The sequence below is a fragment of the Equus quagga genome, chromosome 20 (genome assembly GCF_021613505.1).
Source record: "Equus quagga isolate Etosha38 chromosome 20, UCLA_HA_Equagga_1.0, whole genome shotgun sequence".
NCBI classification, from domain to species: domain Eukaryota; kingdom Metazoa; phylum Chordata; class Mammalia; order Perissodactyla; family Equidae; genus Equus; species Equus quagga.
The window spans coordinates 15,109,158-15,127,407 of NC_060286.1; the positions used below are offsets into that span (position 1 = coordinate 15,109,158).

Consider the following 18,250-nt stretch of genomic DNA (forward strand, 5'->3'; position numbering starts at 1 on the left):
AGTGGGGGCCTGGCCTTATGGAGAAGGGACTTTGTTTAAAGCTGTTAGCCAGCAATGGGCTCACCAGGCAGAACAGGGCCAGCGACGCCCACAGAACAGGAAGCATGGCCACACAACTCTGGCTCTTTCTCAAGTCTATTCTTCATTTTGGGAGTTAGAGGAGACAGGGACCCAGATATAAAAGGAGCTCTTCAAGTTCTCTGGGTCAAGGTCATTCGAGTGTCAAATATGCCTATTTGTTGCGGGTGGCAGTCTTGGCAGCTTCCCCCAGGGACAATGAGCAGGCACAAACCCATTCAGTAACTTGCCTTCTTTCTAGGGTACCCTTTGTGGGTCCCCTAATGCAGCTTTGGTAGTGCAGCAGGAGTGGAGGGATTGGCCAAGAAACTTAGGCTCCCGTTTTTGATTTTTTTGCTGTGGACACAAGAGAAAGATTAGTTAGTGCTGTGAGGATCCTGCCATCTACACCTATAAACAAGCACCTGCCACTTCTGCCCCAGCCCCAAGTTGAAGGGCTGGCATCTAGGAGGAGTATGGGTTGTACAGAGTGTACAATCCCAACTGTGCTTACGAGGCAAAGCCTAGCTCTCTCTCTGGGGAGAGAGCCCAACTTGTTTCGGGTGCCATTGTGATGGCTCATGGTGGCAAAGGATGGGCTGGTAAAACATAGGCTTATCTGCAAGTCTGGGCTACTCGTGTCCTGCCCAGCCCCATAGCTAACAGCGGGTGAAAAAGGCTGCTCTTGTGAGGAAACTGTTATGTGTAGGTGGATTTCTTATAAACTCAACTCTAACTTCCTCTTGCTTATACCTCCTCTTCCCAATAGGACGCCTCGTCTAAGGAGCAGAAAACCAAAGGGCAGGTGGAGAGACCAGGGACGCAGGATCAGACACCTAACCCTTGACGTTGCCCACAGCCTGGCCACATCCCATGTAACATAAGTGGTGCCCACCGTGTTTGCACTTTTAATAACTCTTATTTGCGTGTTTTCTTTTTGGTTTCATTTTAAAACACCAGTATCAAATACCACAGTGGGAAAAGGAAAGGGAAGAAAGACTGTTTATTCTCTCTCTTATTTTAAGTTTTTGGATCTGCTACTGACAACTTTTAGGGTTTTTTTTTGGGAGGGAGGGTGTTGTTGGGACTGAGAAGAAAGAGATTTATATACTGTATATAAATATATATGTAAATTGTATAGTTCTTTTGTACAGGCTTTCGCATTGCTGTTTGTTAATTCCCCTCTGTCTCCCTGCTGTGGGTTGCGGGGGGCTCTGGGCACATGGCCCGGCTTTCTAGAACCCGGGACTCTATCCCCCGCCCACTTGGATTCCATTTGGAGACTGACCCCTGTGTGCATATAGATGGGAGCCCTGTGATTATATTGCAGACTCCAGCTGTTCTTTTCTGGTGGGAGGAGGGTACTGCCTCATGCCATAACTGTGAGGGCTGGCAAGTCACTTGGTTGGCCTTCTCAAGGGAGGTTGGGTTGGGGAGAGATGGGAGTTGCCCTTGGAGGCAGGGCAACAGCCAGCATGGACATCAGCTCTCCCATGCCCATGTGTTCCTGCTATCCAGACCCCAGGTGGCCCAGAACCTGTGGGTCCACCAGCATCCTAGTGACCCCCTGAGCACATTTTCCCCAGAAGATTCGCGTTAGGTCCGTTGAAACGTTCTCACCCATGTTTAGCATCTACTCCATGTAGAGCATGAGAGGGGAGGCAAAGACGAAAGAGACACACAGTGGGGCCTTTATGTAGTAGATGTTTACCATTTAAGCAGTGGAGGGAAGAGGACAGAAAGCCTGCCTTGGTGAGGGCGGTGCCAACAGGAGGCCTCCTCACGTCCTGCAAACTCACAAAGGAGGCTTCCAGAGCAGCTCTCCCAGCGCAGCCTGGTCAGAGGGGTTCACCTCCCCTCGCCTGTCTCCCCTGCCGTCCTCAGTGGTCAGCATGAGCCTGAGGGAGGAGTTGGGTTGGTCACCTTGTTGGTAACTAAATGGTTTTATTTTTTTAATCCCAAGACTGAGGTTCTTCCTCTTCCCTCAAAGCTTCTTAAGGGCTTCCAGGCTTGAGGCCAATCCCAGAAGCAAAAGTGATCTTGGGCCTCACATTTCTGCCTCCCCTCGAAGTGCAGGGATAATAACCAGCTATGGGGAGATCCAGGCCGAGCTTTCCGCAGACCTTTTACCAGGGTTCCAGTGTGGGCGGCCAAGCCTGTGGGTCAGACACGTGGCTTCCCCTGCCCAGGTGACCATGGCCCTTCAGACAGCCTTCAGACAGAGGGCGACAGTGGCACTTGGTACCTCTTCCCACAAGCAGCTGTGGTGGCAGCGAGGGTGGGCGGGTAGCCCAGGACTGGTGTCCTTATCAGATTTCTTTTGGAAATGTGCCCTCATCTCGTATCCCGTTCTAGAATTCCTATATGTGCATCCGCCTTGGCAGACTGTGTATCCCATTTTGGGCCTGGGAGGCCTTGGCCCACTCAAGGCCCTGCTCGGGGGAGTGCCCCAGGGGGGAGGAACGTGGCCTTCTCAGGACATGATCTGAAGGTTCTTGCTATCCTGGTGAAAGTCCTAGAGGTTGTCTCAGCAGTGACCAGTGGCCCCGTCCCAACATGTAAGGTGGAAAGGGAGCCCTCACCCATTAGCCTGGACCAGGACCTCAGCGTGCAGGAGCTGGATGGACCTTCCAGGAGACCCCAGCCCCCTTCTCTGGCTTGGAGGAAGCATGTGAACACAGAGAAGGTGCCTTCTCGTAGAAATTCAGAGTCTCCCCCAGGCGTCCTCTCTCTCACATGTGTGTAGGCTGTGTTGTGTGGTTTTCCTTTGTGAGGAGGGAGGGAGACTATTTGTAGCTTGTTTTATAAAAAATAAAAATGGGCAAACCTTGGCGTCTGTTGCCTCTTTTTTTGAGTGGCTTCCACTGATGAAAAGGCTTCGTTTCCTAAAAGGAAGTGTTTTCCCTCACCTGGGTTCCCTCCCCTCTGATCCTGGGAAGTCCAAGTTGCTGGACCAGAAGGGAACCCAGGAGTGGCCACGAGGTGGCACCGCACTTTGCCGTGAGGACATTGACTGGTCCCCTTGGCCCTTGCCTACAATATTTGTGCCCTCTTTGTAATTCTCTCTCTTACCTTCCCCCATACGGCTGCCCCTGAAACCATCACTGGAATGTAGGGAATGTTGCTGGCTGTGCTTTGGGAGCAGGACTGGGGGAAGCCCAGGCTGGTAGGAGTGGGCACTTTGGCCATAATCCAGATCACAAGACCCTCGGCCAGAAGCAGCTATAAAGAAGAAGTCGACTCCAATGGGGTTCATGCCATCTGTGCCCCAGTTTTGTGGGGCACATATTCAGGTTGAGGCTGCTGGTCTGGTGTGAAGAGCCAGAGGACTTCAGCTGGGGATGGGCAGCAGAGATGGGGGCTCTCGATTTTTCCAGTGTTACTGGCATCTTTTCCTTTTGCCCCCTCTTTCCACACACAGCTGCCCCTGGAAATGGCCTCCTCACTGCCCTTGGAGAACCTTGCCCAGATTCCTTTTGCCCCACTCTGCCCCTTTGTCCTTTGTAGGTGAACAGAAGATACTTCCCCTTGAGAAGGTCTCCCCCAACCCTTCGTCCAGCACAGCTTTCTTGGGAAAGGGTCTAAGCCCCTGAATGTGGTCACACAGGTCCCTCCTCCTCCAGGGCTGACACTGTGTAGCGTCTACAGGCCCTGTCATGTTTAATACCACAGCCCAGTGAGACAGGCATCGTTGTCCCCATTTCACAGGTGTGGATTCAGACTCAGGAGTTCAGTGACTCGCTGGGTACCACCCAGTCGGGAACGGCAGAGCCAGGAGCCACCCTCAGATTTTCTGAGTCCAGCTCTGCCCACTCCCAGCTGCCTTCCTGGAGGGGCTGGAACAGCAACCTTCTCCAGCCTGTCCAGGTCTGACCTGGGCGCTTGCATTCACCTGAGAGTGCATTTTCTTCTCGGAGCAATTTAGGGTCTTATTAAAAGTCACTAATTTGCAGAGGCCTATCATAGGGATTTGGGGAAGAGAAATAAGGGAGGCATTTGCCATGCAGGACTCCTTGGGAGAGTTGGGGTTGACTTAGCCTCCAGTATAGAAGCCCAGCCTGGTGTGGGTTGGGGCAGGTCTGGGCTCACACTTGGCCACAGGGCCAGCCTGAAGCCCCATTCTGCCTTCTGCCTTCTCCAAGAGCAGGAGAGCCATCACCAGGAGTCAAGGAAAAGCAAAGGATCCAGCCTGTTTCTTCCTTCACCAAGAGGCTCCTGAGCCACGTAGCTTCTATAGGGAGGGGAACACTGGGGATATTTTCAGTTGGGATGTCGAGAGATGACTGCTGCTGGGGCCAGGCATCTTGTCAGGGCCCTGTGATGCCATGAGAGGAGGAGCCTCCAGGCTGGTACACACCCTTGGTGTCCAGGGGGATCTGGGTGGGATGGGAAGCTGGCAGCACCAACCCCTTTGTAGAAAAAACCCAGGGAGAGCCAGCCTGGTCATCTGGCCATTTACTCCCAAGTTCCTGAATGACCCACAAGGACACAGGTGTGCCCACCAAGGAGGCTGAACTTCCCAGGCCCCCTGATCTTCTGGTCTGTGGCATTTTGCTCTTTTTCCGTTGTACAGGTGGGGACAGGCATAACTGTCCTTTATCATGTGGTGCCATCAAATCAAGCCCTCCATCCTAGGGCCTGGATCACTCTTCCCTTTTGTGTGACTTTCATGAATTGATATGGTGGACGGTCATGACCTTGGCTATGTGCCTGCCTACTAAATACCTGTGCTAGCAGTGTGACTCAGGTATCTCTTGTCAACTCGGTGAGCACTCTGGCCAGTTCCTTATACTCTTCTATGTTATCCCCAGCCAACACCTCGGCAATGCAGCCTCAGCCCTCCCCTGTCTGCACTGCCTCTTTTTCCTATTACAAAGTGAGAGTCCCTTTGCCTGGTGTCTTCCTAGCCAGTTTTGATGCTACCTAATTGTCCACAATGCTCTATGTGGCGCTCCCCCCCACCTCCACCTCCGACTGGGGCAACCCTGATCATTCACACACTTGACGGTGGAAGGTCACTGAATACATGGATGTGGTCTCCCCACAAGATGATGGGCATATTGCTGGTATTCATGAGAATCAGTTGGGAGAGACCTATATGCCCCAACCTCAGTGGCTTAAATCACAAAGGTGTTCTCCTGCAACTCTCCAGCATCTGTCAGCAGGGGGCGCTTCTCTTCGTTGTTCACTCAGGGACCCAGGCTGAGGGAGACTCCATCCTCTATGATAGTGGAGGCAAAAAAAGGGGAACATGGTAAATCGCACCCTGGTTCTTTAAAGCTTCCGTCTGGAAGTGATGTCTGTCACTTTGCTCACATTTCAATGACTAAAGCAAATCACATGGTCTCAACTAACTCTAAGGCAGCTGGGAAGTGCCCAGAAGTAGAATTAGAACTACTTGGTGAATGACTCAGGTGCCTATAACAACGTGGATTACCTCTGTTTTCTTTTCTATATTGATTAAAAATCTGCAATTTTCACATTGTCTAAGAGCAAAAAGTCTTGCTTTTCACAGTTTACATGATGCATTTTATGTACATTACTTCTGATAGATCTATCACATTTACGACAATTACCGTTTTCCCCCTTGGTTAAGCTAAAGGCAGATGCACCTTCGCTCCTATGAGCTCCCAGCCACCCACATGGATGCTATGTCTCAGGTAACTGAGCTTCCCCTGGTGCTTGAGAATTTGGAGAGGGTGGGGAGGCCCAGGTAACTCTGGGTGAAAACAGTTGAAATCACTAGTTGAAAACAGTCTGCCACATCGCAGATATCCAACTGGGAAACGAGATGTCAGGCCTGCAGCTGGCCTAAATCCCTAGGAGCAATTCTCTCAGAGCCTCCTGCGTTTTCAGCTTCCAAGAGAGGGAGAGGAAGCAATCCAATGATTCTTGGCTCTCGCCTTCTTCTCTCTTCCCCAGCCTTCTTTTATAGACTGGGATGGGGAATGGTAGCTTGTTTCAGAGCTACTTCAAGTATCATGCTCTCTGTGGGGAGGGTGTCAAGCTGCACCTGTTTTACTGTCGGATATGGGATACTTAGCATCTCTTTTTTCTTATTTCTGGTCCCTAAGCATCAATTCTGGCAAAGTAGAAGACGTCCCTCTTAAAGTCCTGTTATGGTGGGTTTAGTGATAGATGCAGGAGAAGTTGATCCCAGAGGGAGTCCCCCTGCCCTATCATGGAGCATGAAGGAGCCCCGCTGTGTCCTGAGCACACAGCAGTTCCAAACCCAGACCCGGGAACCATCAGGCTCCTGCCACCTCAGAACCCTAATGGGCCTGCTGCCCTAGAAAACTCTGTCCTGGAGCCCCGGACTCCTGTCTACCCCAGGGCCAGGAGGACCCCTGGGACCCACTCATTTCCACTGCTCACACAGACCTCTGTACCGTACAAATACATCTTCTCAAGTCCCATGAGTGACTTATTTCCTTTATTCTTTAACCCCTGCAATACTGGCGATGGAAGGAGTTGAGTCTTTTTAAGGGGAGTACTTTTAGAAAGGTGACATGTAACTGCAAATAGAAACCCCAGTCTTTCCACTTCTCCCATCCTCCCCTGCGCCCAGTGTTTAGCGAATCTTTCCTATAGGCTTACCTCCTCCCTGTCAAAGATGAGAACTCTGATTTCTGAAGGATCACTCCACGTCTCTACCTGGAGACGCAGATAGAGCTGTGCTGGGCTGAGCTGACTCCAGAGTGTTTGATCTGACCTCCTTGAACATAGGCCCCTTCAAAATCCTTGATTGTGTGGAATGGGCCCAGTGGAGACCTGGATGCTGCAGAGCCTGGAGACCAGAGCAGGACTACTGGCTTGGGGTAGGAGGGTCAGGGAGGCTTTGCAGCACTCTCCTTGGGGGGTGTGGTGGGGAGTCAGCCTGAGATGGTGAGGAGGACCCCTGGGGAGCAGCAAGAGCCCAGCTGAGGTGAGAGTAGGGGTCTGAGTGGACCTAGCCACCTGGTGTTAATTTCCCTGGTGTCTCAGGAAGACTCCTGGACTTAGAGTCAGAAGATCAGCTTCTCATCCTGGTTCAGCCGTTGAACTGCATTTGGCTTTGGGTAACTTCGCCTTTCACAGACCCAGATCCTTTCTGTCTGGGCTCTTTGCTCTACTGCACACAGGTAAGGAGATCTTGCATTGAGGGAGGTTTGTGTGTTTCAGGGGAGGGGGAGACACAGAGAGGAAAAGGGGCCCAGACATGAGTCAACAGAGGTCAACAGAGTGAAGAGGGGCCAGTACAGAAAGGGGAGATGCAGCAAACACACCTTCGGGGAGTGGGACAGGCAGAAGAAAGCCTCCTTGGAGGGAATCCACATCGTGGCGCTGTGATTAGCAGTGAAGGAAGCAAAAATGAGGAGATGAGATGTGTCTGTTTTAGAGAGGAAATAAGATACAGAGCAAGAGATAAAGAGCTGTGCAGGGGGAGGGAGAAGAAAGGCAAGAAGTGACCAGAGAGGTGGGCGAGAGCCCTGAGGAAGGGTCATGTTTGATGAAGAAAAGTCGTGATGGGCTGGCTCCAGGGGAAAGAGCAGGGCGGGAGGAGGGGGAGAGTGGGGAGCAGAATGAAAGGCATTGAGTGGGGGGAGGTGCTGGGAGGACTGAGACACCTCCAACTGGAAAAACAAACCAGAAATAGGCTGAGGTGTCTCCGCTAGGCTGTTGGTGGTTGAGGTTTTCATATTTGTGACTAGAAAGGTTTGCAGGACAGCGTGTGTGGGCTATTTTCGGTTCAGAAGAGATGCTCAGGAGAATGGCAACTGTACTTGAAGCCTGCTACTGAGACTGTCCCAGTCTCAGACTCCAGCCCAGGGCTCTGCCGAGTCCAGACTCCTGGAAACTTCCACTTGGGTGTCCCACAAGCCCCGAAAAACTCAATATGCCTAAAACTGGACACACTATCTCCACCCACCTCTCATCAGTGCTGGGCACACCAGCCAGCCACTCCCCCAAGCCCGGAGCCCTGGAGCTCTTCTTGCATCCTCCTTCCAATATCCTTCCCTCCCTGTCCATCAAGTCAGTCACCATCTCGGTGAATTCCCCCTCTAATTCTCTCTCCCCTGGGCCCTCCTCTCCAGCCTGACTGCCGCCCTTTCATCTGCCTCCTGCAATAGCCGATAGTTGTAAATGGCCTCTGGTCTCTACACCAGCCACTCCCCAGCTCAGCCATCCTCCAAAATGTAGACAGCTCAGACTGAGCTAACTAAAAGGCAAATCAGATCATGTTATGCTCCTGCCTAAAGCCCCTCAGCGGGGGGACATTTCATTGTGTCCCCTCCCCAACTCATGTTGAAGCACTCTCTCCCAATGTGACTGCATTTGGAGATGGGCCCTTTAAGGAGGTAATTAAAGTTAAATGAGGTCACAAGGTGGGGCCCTGATCCAATAGAACTGGTGTCCTTACAAAAGAGGAAGAGGCACCAGACATGATCGTTCTCTGTGCACAGAGAAGAGGCCATTTGAGGACGCAGTGAAAAGGTGGCCATCTGCAAGCCAGGAAGAGAGGCCAAACCAGAAACAAACCCTGACAGCACCTTGATCTTCAACTTCCAGCCTCCAGAACTGTGAGAAAATAAGCTTCTGTTGTGTAAGCCACCCAGTCTGTGTTATTTTGTTACGGCAGCCTGAGCAGACTAATAAAATAGCTTTCAGGATAAATACAGTGGCCTTGGTTTAATTAGCCCGCAAAGCTAAACTTCTTGATCTTGTCTTGATCTTCAACGCTCCTCCCATACACACTTTCCTGCAAAATATACACATCTTGTTGTGGTGATATTGACACGCTGTGCACACCACGCTGTGACACTGGTGCACATCAGCTAAACTCTGCTACTTGCGCATTCAGTGCACTCTTCATGCCTTATAAATTACATCACTCTGTGCCACATGCTGTGCAGTGCCTTCACATTTCACGCTTCCTCCTGGAACAACAGTCTCAATAATCACAAATCTACTAGGCAGCGTGATGCGTAACTTATATCAGTTATATATTTTAAGCCCCCCAAAACTCTAAAGTAGCTAGTACTATCTTAATTATGTAAATGAGAGAAAAATACAAGACTTCAGGAGCTTAGGTGACACAGTCAAGGTCAGTAATATGACAGCAGGACTTGAACCTACCTCTCCACAAATAAGCCACTCTCTGCTCTCAATCTTCATACAGCACTGCTAAACTGACTGGAATATGTGCATTCTACCTATCTTCCTCATATCCTGCCTGCTCCTTCAAAATTTGGCTCAAACATCACTTGCCCAGTCTCAATCTCACACACTTCCTTCTGAATGATCCCAAACCACCTGTTCTTACCTCAGTTACAGCCTTGAGCTTTCAGGAGGACTGTGGTGAAAACCGCAGTCTTTATTTTAGGGTCTTTTCTTATCATTGGGGGAGCAGTCAACTAAAATCTTTGAGTTGTGAAAAGATCTTTTTGTTTGTTTTTAAAGGAACTATGATCGAAACAAACAAAGCACAATAGCAATAATTATCCTTCTGGCTAATGTTTCAAACTCTACCCAAGCATAACTTTCTTTTAGAAAGAATTCCTAACTTCTTTGTTCATTATGTGCTGCTTTAGAATCTAAAGCTGCTGCTTCAGGCTCTAACAGCCTGCCCGTTCGTCCATCCTAGCACATATCCCTACGCATATTGTAATCATTAATTCGCATGTCTGTTCTTTCTACCAGGCTGGAGTCATCACCTTAAGATTAGAATACTTTCCAAATGTGAATGAGGGTAGTGATAATAAAACATTTAGAGGATGTATGAGGTATACTGAGATGTTTATATGGGAAGAATTATGTGAGTAGCACATTTAAAGATAAAACTGGATATACAAATAGAAAGACGCTGAAGCTGTGTTTAAAGAGCAGTATCAGTATCTGCGTGTTTGAGCCTGTGATGAGATGTATGCGACTTGAGAGAGAGGTGGTAAAGTACAATGGTTTGGAACAGTGGATCTCATGCTTGAGTGTGCCTCAGATGCGCTTGGAGGGCTTGTTAAACACAGTTTGCTGGGCCCCATCTCCAGTGGTCTGGCTTCTGGAGTGGGGCCTGAAAATTTACACTTCTAGTAAATTCCCAGGTGATGTGATGTTGCTTATCTAAGGACAGTCCTTTGAGAATCATTGGTTTAGAGTTTGGCTTCTAGTTCAGATTAATCCAAGTACACATTCTGGTTCTGCTAAGAAGTAGTTGAGTGACTCTGGACAAACCACTTGCCCACTCTGAGTCTGTTTCTTCATCTGTAAAATGGGGATATGATCCTTTCTCACAGGAAGGCCATGGTGGTTGAGTGACGTAATGAGGGTGGGGTACCAGCACAGTGTCTGCTACAAAGCTGGGCTCCCTCTCTGTTCATCCTCCTCTTCCTCTGCTTCATCAATGAACTTTAGTGCTGGGAGGAACCTGGAAATTCGCCTGCTCTGATGTTTATACATGAAGATTCCAAAACCTCAATAGGTTAAGTGGCCTTCTCCAGATCAGACACCTAGCTTGTGGTAGAGCCAGAATTAGAGTCTGCTTCTCTCAATCCTTAATTTAGCATTCTTAATGACACTTAATTTGGTACATCTGAAGAGGGGTCTGACCTATGTGAGTGGAAAAGTCCATTAAATGTGGAAGGAGTGTGTCTCCCGCATTGCTGAATAGCACATCAAGTTAGTGTCTAAAAAGCGAGATGTTTAAGGAAAGATGTAATGAAATAAACTTGCTGAGGCAGTGAAATGAGGTGGAGGTAGTGTAATGAGATACACAAGCCACTGCAAAAAGGTGTAATGGGGGTGTATTGTGGGGAGATAACTCCTTGAGGAGAAGCTAAACTTAGTATCTCTTAGTGAAGGGAAAACTTAGTAACAAAAGCCATGTGGACTAGCAGGGCAGGAGGGGCAGTGGAGAGAGCACCAGCTACAGGAGTCCCTAGCCGGCTTTGCTAGGAACTGGCTATGTGTCCTTGAGCAGTTAGCTTCACCTCTCTGGGCCTCATCAGTGTTTTCACCTGCGAGTGCTTACTATACGTCAGGCACTTCGCTAAGTCTGTTATCTCATGAAATCATTGCAACAACTCTACATGCTGTGCCAAAAATTTCTTGCCTGGCTCCCTAGATATAGTCTTCCGCCTTTTCCACCTGCTGTCTGCTCTGCCATGGGAGGCTGACTTGTATGAACTACATCAATGGAGCTCCTGTGCCCTCTGGATAACAGGAGTTCCAACAGGAGACAGGAGGGTAGGAGGGGAGGGAAGACGGAGTTAACTCCCTGGTTCTTCCTGTGAGGTTGCCTTGGGCTGGTTGTGTTTTTCCACTGAAGTTGTTCCTCTTGAAGAGGCTTACCTACATGACTCTCTCTCCTTCTCGGTTCCAAAAACCTCTTCTCCTCTGCAACTTGGGCCAAGGGGTGGTAACAGCTCCCCTACTGCTAGCCTGGATTTCCAACACTCTGTCCACACCTTTGGATTATCCAAATTTGAATGTGCCACTTGTTTCTATTGAGATTCTATACAAGACTGATGCTGGAAGTGGTCCCAGGAAACAACTCATAAAATGGGACTCTGAATTTGGGTTGGTCATGTATTTGAGCGGCCTAAGAATAACTTCCTTGATGAGTGCAAATGGGACACAGGTAGTTCATGGTAGACGGTCGCATCATAATTACCCAAATCATTACTGAAGGTGGCGTGGAATAAAGCAGAGGGCAAAGTGTTGGGAGATCAAGTGGTTCTAGCACTTAAAACAGTGATTATAAAAATTGTGGAGTCACCTGATTCTTCGTATGGCCTTAGGGACCACACATGGGGAAAAAGTCAAATTAAAAGCTGTGAATATGCATGTGGACAACTGGAAGTCCTTCCAGGAAACTTTAAAGGAGTCCCTCTCTCCTGTAGCCACTGGGAGGATATGGACCAAGCCCAAGATGCAGCATCAATTAAATACTCAACTCCATTATGTCTCTTAAGCACACAGGTCAGGAAGGAATGAAACCAAGAACATGCAACTTAAACTATTCATGTAGAACTGGGTGCCTTACCCAGAAAACTATAAAAGTGGACTTGCAAAGCAGCATTCCATTGTAAAGTGAAAGAGATAGATATGAAATCCAGGCTAGTCAGGTCAAGAAGGCATCAGTACAGACGACTTAGACTCCCGTGGTAACTGTACCTACAGCTTTGCTGCCTCTCCTTCAACCACACTATGGCTTCACAGAGAATTCTCCGTGACCAGTTAGTAAAGGAGGAAAAAGCACGAACCTAATTCAGGGATGGATCTGCACAGCGTGCCAGCACCAGCCAGAGGTGGACAGCGCCATGCTATGGCCCCACGGGGGTGGCCCTCAAAGACTGGATGGCAATCCTCCCGGGGGCAGAACTTCAGGAAGTACATCTGCTTGTCCACTTTGGCCTGAATTATGGATCTACACTGAGTAATGTGCAGTGGATAAGGAGTGACTGGCTCATTGAGGCTTTGAAAGGAAGCTAATTGATGACAAGGAAGTTTGGGGAGGATATGTATGTATGGACTTCTTGAATGAAGCCCCCAGTGTGAAAATATTAGTGTCCTATATAAATGCCTACATGACAGTAATCATGATGGTGGAGGCTCTTAATAATCAGATGATGACTCATGCTGTAGATCTTAGTTGGCATCTTTCTCCAGCTACTCTGATGCTTATTCAATGGACCCATGTACAGAATGGCCCTGGCAACAGGGACGGAGGCTGTGCTCGAGCTCAATAATATGGGTCCTCTCACCGAGGCTCATCTGGTAAGTGGACAACCTGTTAATAGCAGAGGCAACTGATGAACCCTTAATATGGTACTTCCTCCCAGGAAGATCAGCTATTACTTGGTATTAGGTTGATTAGATTGGAGTGTTCCCATCGTGAAGGCGGTAGCAGTTATTCTTCACACGAGATGGACACAAATTCAGGGTTTGGATTGGTCTGTAGTGTTTCTGCTAACATTTCCATGCATGGACTTCAGAGTGCCTTATCCATTGCCATCGTATCTTTTTTAACATGGCCTCCAATCAGAGGCATTCATCTTAGCGTATTTCCCATCACTCAAAGGTGGTTGGTTTGACATAATCTTGGAATGACCTGTTGCAGGCCCAATTACAGCACCAGTTAGGAGATAATACCTTGTGAGGTTGGGATGCTATCCTACTGAATGCAGTGTATGCTTTAAATTGGGACCAGTATATATAGTGCTGACAGCCCCTACACAGAATGCATAGGTCTGAGGACCAAGGGATGGTGGTGGGGTGATCCCTCTCATTATTATGTCTAATAATCTTCTTGAAGAATTTTGTTTTCTGTCCCTACAACCCTGAGCTCAGTAAGTTTGGAAGTCCTAATGCCCAAGGGAGAAATTCTTCCACTAGGAACATGGTTATGGTTCTGATGACTTGGAAGCTGAGCCTGACTCCTAGCCATTTTGGGTTCTTCATGCCAATAAACCAGCAGGCAGAAGAGGAGATCAGTGAACTGAGTGGGTGATTATCCTATTAGTTAGAGGGAATTGGTGGCTGCTACACAATGAGAGTAAGAAGGACTGTGTTTGGGACCTGATGATTCATCAGGGATGCCTTTTCATACTCCCTTGCCTGAAAGGGATCAATGAAAAAGTGGAGCATCACAGCAAGAATTCCAATTTTGTGGGAATGAGAGTTGGGTCACCCCACCAGATGAAGAATCTCATCCAGCTGCTGAGGTGCTGGATGAGAGTAATGAGACATGAAATGGTTGGTAAAAGATGACAGCATGACGTAGCAGAAGGTGCATGTATAGAGACTGCCATTTACTAGTAGTAGTGGCACTGTAGTAAGTATTACTGTGTAAGACAGTCATAATATTCTAGGGCAATCAACCATCTTAGTTTCCCAGGACTGAGGGGTCTCGTAGGACATGGGAATTTCAGTGCTAAAACCAGGAAAGTTCTGGGGAAAGAAGATAAGTCATCCTATTTGTGCTCTGCACTTTCTTCATCAATACTATGAAAGTAAACAATGCCTGTCTTACATACCCAACGGGTGCATATGAAGATACTGAGCAGTCACTTTGAAATCTGGTAGACCTAGGAGGTTAATTCCCGCTCTGCCACTTACTTGTGGGATGACCTTGGACAGACTACATAGCTTCTCCCAAGGCTTCGCCTCCTTCTGCAAGCCCACAGGGATTTCTGCCTACCATAACCCACCTTACTTATTAGCATGGAAGACTCTATATGGCCTGTCACCTCTTCCTGTGTCACCCCTTCTTTGATACCAAAAGTATCTGCCTCACTTCTCGACTGTGCCAAGGGGCCTGCCTGACTTGGGGGTCCTGGTGCTCATTGGCCATCCCTCCAAGTCTTAACCTCTGTGCCCCATGCAGGCCCAGGGGCTCGAGGCTTGGTCCTACTATGGAAGCAAGACTGTGAAGAGCTTTTCTCCACTTCTATGAAGCCTGCCTGGTCCAACATATGGAGGGATGGCATGTTGATGTGGTGGCCTGAGGCCATCTGTCTACCCCACTGGAACAGTGACAGGCCTCTCAAACATTTCAGACTCTGATGGCACAACTTGTAAGGGATTTTACCACAAGCCCTCAATGTGAGGCGAAAGGAACATTTCCAGGATGCCTGCTACGTATATGGCACTATGGTAATTGCCTTGAAAATGTTTCATTTAACCTTTGCAACAACTGTATGTTTGAATTGGAGAAACTGAAGCTCAGGGAGGTTAAAGTGAATTGTTTAAAATCCCACAAAAGGTAAAAATGGTGCAACTGGGATTCAAACCCCACAGAAAACTAGAGATTAGCACCAACACGTGAAAGGCCAAAAATGCAAAACATCAAGCCTTGATCCCCTACAGGTGTCACAGGCACAAATGTTTACAGGGACCAGGAGGGTCATGTGAGTGAGAGAGGTGGGCCAGGGAGGGACTCTGGTGAACTGAAAGCATAAACCCTGTCTACACGGGGTGGCCACTCATCAACTCCATTGGATTGTTGCTACATGGGAATGCCCACCCAGTGTGGCCAGAGAAGCTGAAATCCATATTTTTATACAAAATTATTCAGTTTTAAAACATTGACAATTATTCTATTTTTTTTTTAAAAACACTTCATTGGTCAAACACATCAAGCCTGCAGGCCACCAGGCTTTAACTTCTGCCCCACACTCATGGAAAGAGAAATGGATTGAACAAAGACCAGCCAGAGTCGCTGATCATAGCAGAAGAGTGAACTGTTATCACGCATTGTGGAAGCAATCCCATTCATGTGCTGTGCAGTTACAATAAAGATGATTGGGGAGCAACAGAGTGACAGCCAGCTCCTATTTTGTTTCCACTGATGCAGAAATTGGGAAGAACCTGAGACATGGCAGAAAGGACTAAGATTATAAATCAGAATCTAAGGATTTTGAGGAACCAAACTAGTTTACCCAGGGTCACCTCCTTTCCAGATTTCTAAGGAAGAATGATGAATCTCCTTCGAGTTTATGAGCAAAGCCTAATCTCATTTCTTAGAGACAGTTTGACTTCCCTGTCCTTTTCTGAAAACGTCCTAAATGTCACATGACATGCCTTCAGGGCAGTTTTCCAGGAATCATTTTTGGATACCCTTTCCCAAGAAGTGTTTTGAATCACCCAATCTCTGGGACCAGGTAACTCTCCAACATTAATTGTACTTAGACTCCTCAGGACAAATCACTTCATCACAGTGAAATTTCCCTTTTGGAAATTTCCACCAGTTTGGCTCTTGCTGGAACATCAGTCCACTCAGCTGCCCCTAGAGGAAGCTCCTTGCTCAGTGAGGATGGAGACAAAGGGGAGGAGAGGAAACCGAAGGAGGATGAGAGGACCAGTGGCTAGCTGGCTTCTGCCTTCCCTCCTGGGCCCTGGCTGCCTCTGAGGGGCTCTCTCACTGGCGAGATCAGACTCCTGGAGTCTCATTCTTTGTTTTGGTTTTGTGAAAAGAGACCATGCCATTCTTGGAAAAGCTTAGATTTGGAACCAGAAAACTTGTGTTTGTGTCCTGCCTCTTACTGTGTACTCCTGGGCTAATGTTTAACCTTTCGGAACTTCATTGATCAAATGGGAATAATATCTACCTCTGTGGTTCTTGTCAAACTCAAACACATGTGGATGAAAGGTTTTTGTAAACCATAAAACTCCGCGTAGACAAAGATCAGATTGCTCTTGGCCAACGATACTAAAAATATCTATCTTTAATCACAGAGGGATTGCAGCAGAGGCAGACATTCATAAAAATTTCATCCTTTTGTGGGATAGAGCGGTCACTGGAAAGTGGCTGCCCAGCCAGGACTATATTTCATAGTCTCCTTTGCATTTGGGTGGGTGAAAGCCACTACCCTGTACTGATGGAATATGCGCAGAAGTGATGGCTATCGCGTCAGAGTAGGCAGTTAGAAGTCTGTGTGCCTTCTCTAATTTCCTTCCCATCTGCTGCTCCAAGGCCTCAGAGAGTGGCAGAATCACAAAATAGAAGTAAATGGAAGTTCTGAATCATCATGTGGAAGAAAGCCACCTGCTGACCAGGAACATCCTCACTGGATTATTATATGAGTGAGAAATAAACTTTCATTTTGCTAAGCCACTGAAATATTGGGGTTTATTTATTACAGCAGCTAACATTATGCTAAGTAATAAATGAGTCAAGGGGATGGGAACGTTGTGGCTTAGTCAGTAAAAAGTGTTGAAAATGAACATGTGCACAGTGGCTTACAATGCCTTTTTCACACTGACTAATACATAGGCCACAGGGCCAAGGAACTGTAGAAAGATGTCTGCAACGCTCGGTCATATATGGTTGACAGGCAGTTTGATTACACACACACACACACACACACACACAGAGTTTTGTATACATATGTTTAGAATCCCAGAAGTAATGGGCTTCAGAGGCCGTCTATTAAAACCTTATTTGTAGTTCAGGAAACTGGTCCAGAGAAGAGATGGACTGATTCAAGGCCACAGAACCAGTTGGTGGTAGCATCTAGACTAGAATCCAGGTCTTCAGATTCCCAGGCTCCTCTCCTCAATCCTCTTCCCCATCCTCTGTGGTTCATCCCAGCTTCACTCTTAATAAAGCCTAACATCTGGATAACCCAGAAATGACTCAAAAAAGGGAAGAGATGGGTACAAATGGATTTCATAATTTTGCTCTACCATTTAATAAGCTAAAGGGCATTTTTTGTTTTCAGTCTAGTGGCTGGCAAAAAACTGAATGAGCCTTTGAGTCAAACCCTTCTCCCTATTTGCTTTTTGGGTTGTTCTGTGTTTCCTTGAATGCTCTACTCCAGCCATGCCAACCACTGTTATTCCATGACCGTGCCCTATCTTGTTTCACCCGTGCCTTTGAGCACACCGTTTCTCTTTGTCCTTCAATGCCAGGCCCCCTCACCAAGGTAAAACATTATTGATTCTTCCTTCAAGAGTCTACCTAAATGTTGCGTTCTCTGTTGAAGTCCTCCTCGGTTCTTCTAGGCTGAGTTAGTGTTTCTTTCCAGTGAACTCCCATGGTGGTCTGTCTGTGCCACTCTCAGAGCACTCATGGCATAGAACTGTAATTTTTATTTTCACCTTGGTGCTTCATATGCTTCACAGGCTCTTTCCTAACACCTAGCTTTTGGAAAGGGCAACAGTACATACAATGTGCTCACCACTCTCTTCTCCTTACCTGAGTTGTTTTGACCAGGAGTGGACACCTAACACAAAGCAACCAATTCACAGGCTCCCCAACCCCCATGACACAGCTTTCTACAAAGGATTCTGCCTTTTGGAAATGGCCCTTTGGGGATGGTGAATTAGCCACATTCTCTCCATTGAGAATTTTCACTTAGAGAAAAAAAGGTACGTCCCAGTTAGTTGTGGGGAGGATGCTGTGAGGTCATGATATAGTGTCAGGGCTGGGGGCTGTGCTGGGCCATGTGCAAGACAAGCAAAGCAGAGGAAGCACCTTGGGAGGGAGAGGAAGTGGATAGGCCAGACAGGGAGAAGGAAGCAAGGATGGGGAAGACCATGAGGTTTTGAGGAGATGGAGAGTGGCCTCGGTTCCTGAGGGCTTTCAGGCTCTTCTGGCCTCCTACCTTGGGTTCCACAAGAGCCCCCCACCAGGCCTTTGCAGTATGGCCCCCCTAGTTTCTTGAACTAGTTTAATGGGTTTCTGTTTCTTGTAACCAAAAGAGCCTTGATTAAA

The 18,250-nt window shown here is 48.0% G+C and overlaps 1 protein-coding gene across 2 annotated transcripts in view; it reads left to right on the top strand.

The window, feature by feature from the left end:
* Positions 1 to 2,889, top strand: part of SMOC1 (SPARC related modular calcium binding 1) — a 141,687-nt gene extending 138,798 nt beyond the window's left edge. For both annotated transcript variants that reach the window (XM_046647677.1, XM_046647678.1), the window contains exon 12: positions 827 to 2,889. In XM_046647677.1, the coding sequence (XP_046503633.1) occupies positions 827 to 840 (14 nt within the window). In that variant the 3' untranslated portion in view covers positions 841 to 2,889. The remainder of the gene's footprint in view (positions 1 to 826) is intronic.
* Positions 2,890 to 18,250: the final 15,361 nt, after the last annotated feature.